A 10,873-nucleotide genomic window follows, 5' to 3' on the forward strand; every position below is an offset into this window, starting at 1 on the left:
ATATAAATACTGTTTAAAAATGCTGTAATTATGTGTAAAAAAATATTTAAAATATAGTATAATTTTGAGATATTTAAATGCAGTTTCTGGCGCTCGCTGTTGATGACGAATAAGTACGTGATCTGTCAATGGGTGACAGTTCAATGTATAATTTACACCTTAAAAAATGAATTTACAACATAGAATTTATACTCGTTATCATTAAGTTTTCTAATAAAAAGCCTTAGAATAATATAACTCATTGTGATACCATACCAAATGTAAGCAATTAATACCATACAGTATTTCAAAAAATTTGACAAGTCATTACTATGATGTCACGTCCGTTTAAAAATTTTAATTTCCGTTTTAGAAATTTTATAATTCTCTCACTGAATTTGTACTTTTATTAATTAATTTTAAGTAATTAAAAAGATATTAATTACTAAAATAATGGATTAGTTGAAATGTCCAGCCACTAAAGTTAAGGAAAAAAAATATTTGCACCAAATTTAAATTTCATGAATATTCTCTATTTTCTCTTGCGTAGGTACTAAAACAACGGTAATTGAACAACGGAAAGTTTTTCGAGTGTAAGATTGTACTGCAAAAACGACTTACTTTGTAAGTAAATGCGTGTCTTGTAAAACTATGTGGAAAAAAAAACTCTTATTATTTGATGCATGTTAAATTGCAATAAAAATGATATGAAACGCAACCCGATATAGTTCAAACGTTTACTCAACAAAATATACTCACAAGTCATAAACAAATAGTTAACGTTACTCTTTATTCGATTGTATTCGGTCGTAGTAATTTATTGTGATAATATTATAGATATACACATTTATTATTTCAAATAACCCTCTCATATAATTTGAAAATTTTCTTTATGTACTCTGAAATTGTAGTTTTTTATGAAAATTATAGTGATTGGTATGAAAATTGACTGTGTAATTATTGTTAAGATACTGTCAAAATTTTTATACTCGTATTTTAATCAATGTCATTTATTTAAAACTGTTGAATTTGTATCCTTAATAATTTTGGCATGCTTATTATGTTCGAGTTTCAGAAAATGCAAAGACAAAATTTATGTGAAAATTTGAACTCCTGATCAATTACCATTCTTAACTATTGAAGTATTACAAGCGTGAATTTTGGTCAAATATACCTTCTACAGAGCCCAAAGAAAAAATGCTAAACTTAAAAAATACAAGTAAAAACAAACAATGGTCTGAGTTAATTGTTGAAATACCATGCATAAATAGTGTTGATTACTCTATCACATTGCACATACATATACAATTTATATAATACATACTATACAATTTACGCCTAATTTGAGCCCTCACGGGTAAACAGTGATATTTATGAAAAAAATTTTCAAATAAAAGTTGTTTATTTTTTAATAAGGAACATTTTTTAAACTTTTGTTCTATCTCTAACGGTTTACAAGATGGGTCCTACAGACCCATAGGTGAAGACCCAATTGACCTTTGTAGCTCATTTACGAACTCGACCTCACTTTTAACGTCCTGAGTACGCTGTAAAAATGTCAGCTTGATATCTTTTTTCGTTTTTGAGTTATCGTGCCCACAGACGGACGGACGGGCGGACGGACAACCGAAAATGGACTAATTAGGTGATTTTATGAACACCTATACCAAAATATTGATGGTAGCATCAATATTTTTAAGCGTTACAAACTTGGGACTAAACTTAGTATACCTTGCATATTACACATATGCATGGTATAAAAATTAATTAGCTAGACCGATATTAATTTCTTTGGATATTGATGTGCATTAAAAGTGATAAAATTTGTAGCTTTTACGCTAAAAAATTATTTAAATTAAAATATACTAACCTCTCTTGTTACCTGCAAACACGTACAGAGCTAAAAACAATATATACTTATTATATTTTCAAGATTAAAGGCATAATAATTATGAATCTGCCTATTTACAAATGTAGTTGATTATCTAAAATTTATGCTTGAAATATTTAAATCAAATGATCAAAAATGATTTTATAAACAAATTATTATCATATTTATTAGTTTTAGTCGCATTGTTGAATATAGCATTATTAAAATTCCACTAATTATGATAAAAGCAGATTCAGGTTTATTTTACTGTTCATTTCCATAGTAATTATTTAAATGTTAAAATTATATCTCATGCCTATTTCAAACTGAATTAGATTTGAGATCATCGCCAATTTTTTATTTTTTTTGGATACGGAAAACTAATACTGCACTTGAAAAACACTCTCCGTTAAATTATCTTTCAAGAGAAACCAAAACAATTGAAATTGGTTCATCCGTTTAAGCGCTACGATGCCACAGACAGACAAACACACAACACACACATAGCGTTCAACTTATAATACCCCTTTTTTATAATAATAATTATAAAAATATGCCAAATAGTCATAATTTAACATAAAAATTCTCGCGTTTTTCTTCTTCTAGATGTAAAAATTTCTACCAATTGAATTTTCAATGATTTCTAAAGTCTTAAGTTTTACGAAAACCTACATACAATTATTTGAGAAAATATGAAAACTTATTTTTTCAAAGGTAAGTTTTTCGAATAGTGAATTTGATCTCTTTTTTGATGGGCTACTATATTCTCTATGGGCTACAATATTTTTAAAAAACAATTGTACCAAGAAAAGGAAATAACAAAATTAGGAAACGTTTGGTATTGTCTTTAAAACTCCTCCAACTAAAAAAAAAGGATAATTTTGACCTCTTTGTGTGTGTGTCTGTGGCATCGTAGCGCCTAAACGGATGAACCCATTTTAATTTTTTTTGGTTTCGCTTGAAAGGTAATTGAATAGAGAATGTTCTAAGCTATGATTCAAGTGCCAGCTTAGGGTTCCGCGCCCAAAAAAACTAAAAAATTGGTGTGACGGTCTTCAAAATGCTTTAAGGAAAAAGGTATTTTGATGGAAAGTTTCCTTATATATGTTTCAAGTGCCAGTTGCCGTACCCGAAAAACTTATCGAGGGTTTTTTAAATTTTGTAAATTTCACTTGTTCGACTTCTACTATACCCAGCTAGGCTTTACTGGAGAACTTTTCAAATTAAGGTACAACTAATAAGCGTTTAAATTAAAGTTTATCTATGCTGATTATAACACGGCTGCTTTTACTTATAGGCTATTAGCACCAAATGTATAATAATATATATTGTTATGAATTGCAAATTGAGCAATTATTGGTTTTCTTATAAATGATTGTTCATAATCAGCTTAAAACATTCAATATTTGATTAAATATTAATTCATGTATAATGAATAATAGATATTTGTTGTACCATAAAATTGTGTATTTCACAATACCACCAATACTCATTTGGTTCAAAAAAATTGGATACCGTGAAAGTTTTGCGGAAGTTTTTAAAAATGATTGATTTTATAGATTTTGAGGTCGATTTTATAGATCGGTTCATTAATACACTTATTAATTTCGGTTCTTGAAGATAATTCGATTTGATGATTGCCAATTGTCATTTGTCCCTATATATTATAAATGTGTAAGTAAGGATGTTTGTTTGTTACGCTTTCACGCTAAAACCAGCGAATGGTTTTTAATGAAACTGTACAGCAATATATCTAATAGTTCAGCATAACACATGAGCTATAATTTATAAGCTATAAATTAAAGTATTCTGTAAAATTTAAATTAGTAAATGTCAAACCATTCATGGCCAACTTTTATGATATACTCAAGGAATCATGCCTATTTTACATTTAACAAAAATGAAAACTGTTTACATCAATAGAGATGGAGGTTATAAAGCGGTGTTTTTTACTTTTAAGCCCAGTGAAACAGGCGGGTATCAAGCTAGTATAATAATAAATACAATAGATAAAATTAAATATTATTTATTATGACATAAGCATCCGTTTTAAATTAAAAACAAAAATTGCAACTCCATTAAATTATACACACATGTGGTCTTTTCTTTATATTATGTATGGGTCCACATGTACATATGAGGTACAAGTTACTATCTGAGATTGTTTTGCAGCATGAAAGAGGCGGTGTGTTTTACCACACACATCACTATGTAAATGGAGTATACAATTACTTGTATACCATACAAGGTGGTGCAACAGTAAACACTCCGATGTATCAAAGATACTCGCACCTACGTCTGGAACTGAAGTCGTGTGAGTGCGACCCCTGTAGTCCACACGTCTAACTTCCCAGAGAGAGTATAAACATTAAAAGAAGGCCTCGTTAGCCTTCACAGATTATTCTTCGAACATGTACTGGAACTTATGCTGGAACGAATTTTGCTGAAAACTCTTTCAGTCACGCATTAATATCATAACTGTTTCGCGGGATAATCGAGCCGAAAGAATCCGAACGAACATACGCACATACGTACACACATACACAGACATCACATTGGAAAGGTTTGATTCGGATGTTGCGGCCTTGAAACCGCTGAGACTGTAAAACTGGAGATTTTCAAAATCGATCCCATTACATTAACTTCCTCTGGGAAATTAAAAAAAGAGCATGCCTGGTTGGGTATATTTGTTTTATGTCAAGTAGCCACTTTTTTCACTGAAAGTGTGATTCTTTTATGCACCATATTGTTTCGTATATGCATAAAATGATAGTTATATATACTTTTTAGACTAGCAGCAAATATCTACTTCAGATTTCTAGAATGGGAATTCCATCTGACAATACTGAGAGTTCTAGACAACGATGATGCAACATGAAACTTACTATTTATATTAGATTGCAACATAACTACCTCGAACATAACCCCGAAGCATCACACAGAATGAATACTTTCCTAATTTTGTTTATCTCATATGCATGCATGTAACTGAATTTATTTTTTTATTTTTATTTTTTTATTATTATTAAAGTGTACTACAATATTCCTGTTTATGATGTGGGAGTACTTTGTTATATTATTATTATAATACAATCTTATTTAATGTAATAAAATTATATAGTAGTTGATTATATACACATATCCTTTTTTATCAATTTCAAATAAGACTGAGTGAAAAAGACAGACAAGAGAGAGCCACTAAATTTAAAACACTATAAAATTCTAAATTGCTGCTTATAAAAGCCGATTTGAATTGGGAAACATCCTTGCCTGCCAAGGGGTGACAGTGTTGACGACGAAATTGTTTGTATTTTTGACGCCCTGTAGGTAAGGATAGATATCCATTCTAAGATAGCCTCACAATCACAACTGATGGTTCCATGTAATACATACTATATTATTTACGCCTAATTTGCGCCCTCGCGGGTAAACAGTGATGTTTACGAAAAAATGTTTTAAACAAAAGTTGGTTATTTTTTTATAAGGAATATAAGGACGTGTGTTGCTTATTTACGAACTCGACCTCACTTTTTGCGTCCTGAGTTTGTTGTAGAAATTTCCGCTTGATATAATTTTTCGTTTTTGAGTTATCGTGTTGACAGATGGACGGACGGACGCACGGACAACCAAAAATGGACTAATTATGTGGTTTTAAGAACACTTATACCAAAATTTTGTTCGTAGCATCAATATTTTTAACCGGGACTAAACTTAGTATATCTTGATTTATAAAACATATATACTTGGTATGAAAATCACAGGCAAATAAATACAAAATATTTTTAGGGATTATTTCGATGAAATAACTGTGTCTATGTTGTGAATTGAGGGTGGCCAACTGTTTGATAATTCAATCTAAATAAGAATATATAGTCCTTATTGTTTATTTTGCGAAAATTGTAGGAGGGGTGGTATCTAAATTAATCTAATGAAATCAAACAACATTATTACTACACTGTTGTTATAGAATATTCTATTAGTGTTCTATAGAGTAGAGTTCAATAGATAAATTATAAACACAAAACCACATGTGTGATGATAATAAGTTTGTTTCAAAATTAAATTCCTATGTAAAGGAACTACAGTAAGCACTAAATTATACAGGTTGATTTTTTCAAAAGTTTCCCTACTTTATATTTCGAAAATAGAATGGATCATCAAATAAATGAAATTTACAAAATTTAAAAATCCTCCGACAAAATGCAATTTTTTCTTTGTAAACCGGTTGTATTTTTGAAAACTTAGCTATAAAATGTTCAAGTCGATTCGACCGTTTAAGGGCTGCGATGCCACTGAGAAACACACAGACGTACAGATAAACACTGTAAACACTCCTTCTTAAATCAATATCAAAGTGATGGTCCAGGACATCAGATGAGGTGAAAAGGATACTTAGAGAGCTATCATTTTTATTTATTTTACCATTTCGCTTTTCGAAATGAATTGAACCATGTTTATTTAGCCATTCATGTCCACAGTAATTATTTATATGTTAAAATTATATGTCATGCCTTTTTAAAACTGAATTGATTTTAAAAATCATTGCCAATTTTTTAGCTTTTTCGTATATGTAAACTTAGGCTCGCACTTGAAACATAGCTATGAACACTTTCCGTTAAATTACCTTTCAAACAAATCCAAAAAAATCAAAATCGGTTCACCCGTTTAAGCGCTACGATGCCACAGATAGACAAACACCCAGACACACACCTAGCGGTCAAACTTATAGCTTCCTTTTTTTTTAGTTCGGAGGTTAAAATAGTAAGCCTTATTTCCAAAATTAAATTGTGCTGACTTTAACTTAAGTATTTAATTCCCACGTAATCAAAATATAATTATTAGGGTACATCAGGTCACGATTTTAACCAATCTCTATTAACAATGCAGTTAGCAAACAGTTTCTTCTAATTCAAACACATTCCTTCATTCCTTGACATTTAATTAAACATCAGTTTAAAGTTATTTCACTTATGAAAACTAATACCTCAATAATCGTAGGGAATTTTCAATTATATCGATATTGTGAATTACGTATGGAAAATTTGTGGTTCAATTTGAGAATTTATATGTTATTACATACATATGGGATATGAAAACTTGGAATGAGAACGTATATAATAAAGTAAATATCAATAGAGCTCTCCTGTTCAGTTTAAGTTTATTATACTAAAAGACTTCCTGAAGCAGCCACGTCTGCCACATATAAAATATTGAATTAGTTCTAATTAAAAATGGTAACTCAATATATAATGCATATGATTTTATTTATTCAATCACCCGTTGAAAAATTTATGGTATCATTTTTTTTCCTAAATTTTATAATTTTCCAAAATAAAATTTCTTGATTTTACAAAATATGTACTTTTTACCTACTTGCGACAGAAATTAAATCAGCTGAAAAAGGCAAGTATATACGGACCTCGGCTTCAATCTGAACTTTGTATCATATACGTCAGAGTGTTTAACATTCTGGCCAGGGGTAGTATTCTATTTTCTTGATCCCTCAATACAGTTGCTTATAAACCTTCAAATTGAAGATATGCATGGCCTAAAATATAAAATAATTAAGAAGTACAGTTACCAAGTACATAAGCTAATTAGGTACCACAGTGGATTAATGGAAACAATTTTTTTCAGTTAGACATGTAGCCAATATTTTCAACGGTTGTAAAAAACAAAACTTTTTTAAATAGTTAATTAAATATGTAAAATAATGAAAATAATGCGCAACTTGAATAGGAGCAATTATTGCTTTTATCGTAAAAATAATAGTCAATAAAACTTGAGCATATTTATGGACACTAAATTAGCTTGTGTTAAGCAATTTACTATTGATTAAGTCTGAAATTTTTTAAATGTGTTATAATAACTCGAAAAATAAATTCTATCAAAAAAAAAAAAATGTTTCGGATCAAGGGTAAGACCTTGTAGATGAACATTGGTATAGAATTCGCGAGTTTGACCTTGATACACGAATTATATAACACGAAAATGAATCCGTTTGGTCAATTTAATCCAGCCATATCTGTAGAAAGCTCTAACAAAATAGAATTAGTGTATATTGTATCCACCCGTTTACCTATAAACTAGTCTCTATATTCCCCGTCAATTAATTTGATATTATTATAAGAAGATATTATTTGTTTAAAATTTTATGAATCATTTGAAACATTATATTTAAAATCTATTTTTACAATAATATTTATAAATTAATATAAATATGTAATACTATTACAAACACTTTAAATAAAATATATTTTTCTTGAAAAGACTGATACTATATATTATTCACATGCTACGGAATCGTAAAAATTATAGATTTTTGATTAAACACATAATTTGTGATATCAAAAACAATATAATTTTAATCAAAACAAATTATGTGAATCACATTCAAATAAGTTAGCTACACTTAAATAATTAAATAAAATCCAGCCAATTATAAAATAAATAAAAATTTATTGTATTTTGTTTAATAGTTTCTAAATTATGCCTAATGATTCTTAAAATATGCTAATATGACTTATACTGTATTAAAACCAACATTAGAGTTCGTACAAAACGAAGTGGCACCGAGCAAGAGAGAGTGTATGATGTATATGTATGTGCACTCGTATCTACACTCTCTCTTGTTCAGTGCCACTTTGTTTTGTACGAACTCTACATTTAAGCGTTTCATGTATGTATGTGTAAATTAAAGAATTAAAATTTGAAAATGTAAGGAAATTCCATTCCCAATATAAAACAATATTAAACTTTATTTTGTCAGTCTTAAAGTATAATTCGTACAATCAAAATGTGTTACAAACAATATTTCCCAATCATAATTTATGTAATAATCACATATTTTACATTTACACAACAGCGATTATACGAAAATCATGATATGCGTCCGAAAGATCATTGGAGTAAAGTTTATAATCGAGATAACGATTATGAATTCTCATTTAAAGATTATGGTGTTGTTATGCGTGTTCGAGCTAAAAATCGTACGATATGTTCTGGTGTGTTAATATCACAAAATTTGGTTATAACATCATTTTATTGTGTGTTGGATACAAAAGCAAAATACTCGGTGGCACCCATGTATTGTAATCGACGACAATGTGAAGAAGTGCCCGTTTTAACGCCAATTTATGTGGATGAAACTGTATATTCTTGTGGTGAAATTGTCATGTTGCTATTGGCACGGCCGGGTAAAGATTTTCAATATTTTGCGAAATTACCTAGATATGTATACTCAGGAGATTTGGCAAGATATTATACGGATTGTAATATTATTTATTTGGAAAAAGAAGGGCCGGAAATTTTCCAAGTTGTACAAGTTCGTGATAAGTAAGTATTTTTGTTTTGTATATAATATATTTCGATTATACTTTTAAATACCAAAATTAACTAAACAGATATTCCCGAGCTTTTAAAAAGTGCCAGTAATTTCTTTCATGTAAATTATCAATAATAGGTTTGTGCTGACAATTTGTAAGTACAGAATTTTAGTACAGACAAGCTTCTCCAGTTTAAAGAAGTTTAAGATTGGTGCTTCATTTCAAAAGCAGCAGCGTTCTTAATTCTTTTAGCTAGGTCATTATCAAATAAAAATGATGAAATGATTCTTCAAGGATATACTTCCTTTTTTCATCAACGCAGGGATACGTCTGAGTTCGAAAAGCTGGAAAAAACTACTGACAAATCGTTCTGCTGTCACAAAGAAGCTATGATATATGGGCCTTGTATACTGGCTTCCCCTCATCATTAGGAATATTAAGGATGACTGTATGAATAGCCATTAAAATACAACCACACAGATTCTAATGAATAGCACGATATTAATCGCAAGATATTGCCGATTTATTAAGGGTGGGATCTTCAGATTCCTTCGTCCCCTGCAACTCCACTCTATTGATTAAATTTCGTTCATTTTAATTTAATTTTTTTTTTTTTTTTTAATGTAAAGAATTGTGACAAAACAAATGTTTTGCGATGCGAATTCAGCTGAGACGCAATGTGAATTTGCGGACTGTTCACATGGTTCATCAATGTTCACATTTACATTAAATGCTGAACCCGAACAGTGTATAGAAATGCGTGGCAGCCCATTAATGTGCGTCGATAATGGTGAATTGCTGTTTGTTGGATTGGATACAAAAGGTTGTAATGAAAATCGTGCTACAAGTATAATGGCTTTCTATCGGATTGATTATGTTATACATTGGATACATAAAGCTGCTACCAACTTCATTAATTTAGGTCATTCTAGTGAAAATTAATTATAAATTTAACACTAATTTTTTAACAAAATCAAGACTAATAGGTTAAAGATAATTCACAAAATATTGTGTATTTTAATTTTATTATTAAATCAGTTTTATTTTTTACTTGATACCTTTTTATTTAACAAATTTCAATAGTTAAAGATAAAGATAATGTTAAAGGTAAAAATTATATCAATAGTAGTTTTAATAAACTAACAAACACGTTTTTGCTATTAGTTGAACTAAATGGCAGAAAATAATTTCGAAGTGCGAAAATTGAAATTCAAAATCTACTTTTCTGATTTTTCATAAACAAATCATTAAAAAACTTTTATAACATGATGAAGATTATTTGTTTTAAATTTAAATTAATTTTTCAGGTTAATCATACGCAAGGCTTTCAACCAAAACTATTTTATATGGAAAACAACTTCATAAAGTATTTAAGTATTCGTAACACAATCGACAGTAAATCTATTTATAAACACCAACCTTATTAATTAATTTTTTTTACAATTATTAGCATGTAAAGTATAATTAATTATTTGTAAAAACATATAAACAAAAAACTTATTTAATTTTAGTAATATTATTTTATTTTTAATTAATGTTTTTTGTGTTTTTTTTTTTTTTAAACAATCACCAATTTAAATGACTTACAACATAAACGTTACAATTTTATATTACATTCGATTTTTAATTAAAAGCAATTGTGAAAAATCTAATATACATGTGTTACTCACACGACTTCTGTATATTCGACAAAACAGTT

General features: G+C 29.0%; 1 protein-coding gene across 1 annotated transcript; it reads left to right on the forward strand.

The window, feature by feature from the left end:
- The first annotated feature begins 8,663 nt into the window (after nt 1–8,663).
- On the forward strand, nt 8,664–10,594 carry LOC123300837. Its single transcript, XM_044883486.1, has 3 exons — nt 8,664–9,184; nt 9,804–10,096; nt 10,482–10,594. The coding sequence occupies exons 1-3, from the start codon at nt 8,736–8,738 to the stop codon at nt 10,484–10,486; spliced, it is 747 nt and encodes a 248-aa protein (XP_044739421.1). The 5' UTR covers nt 8,664–8,735; the 3' UTR covers nt 10,487–10,594.
- The last annotated feature ends 279 nt before the right edge of the window (nt 10,595–10,873 follow it).

Source organism: Chrysoperla carnea, chromosome 5, assembly GCF_905475395.1.
Source record: "Chrysoperla carnea chromosome 5, inChrCarn1.1, whole genome shotgun sequence".
Taxonomy (NCBI): domain Eukaryota; kingdom Metazoa; phylum Arthropoda; class Insecta; order Neuroptera; family Chrysopidae; genus Chrysoperla; species Chrysoperla carnea.

Bases quoted from the DNA above. Each gene is read 5' to 3' on its own strand.
- LOC123300837 (XM_044883486.1), top strand. From the start codon at position 8,736: ATGCGTCCGAAAGATCATTGGAGTAAAGTTTATAATCGAGATAACGAT. The intron at 9,185-9,803 runs GTAAGTATTTTT...TTTAATGTAAAG, and splicing joins GTTGTACAAGTTCGTGATAA to AATTGTGACAAAACAAATGT.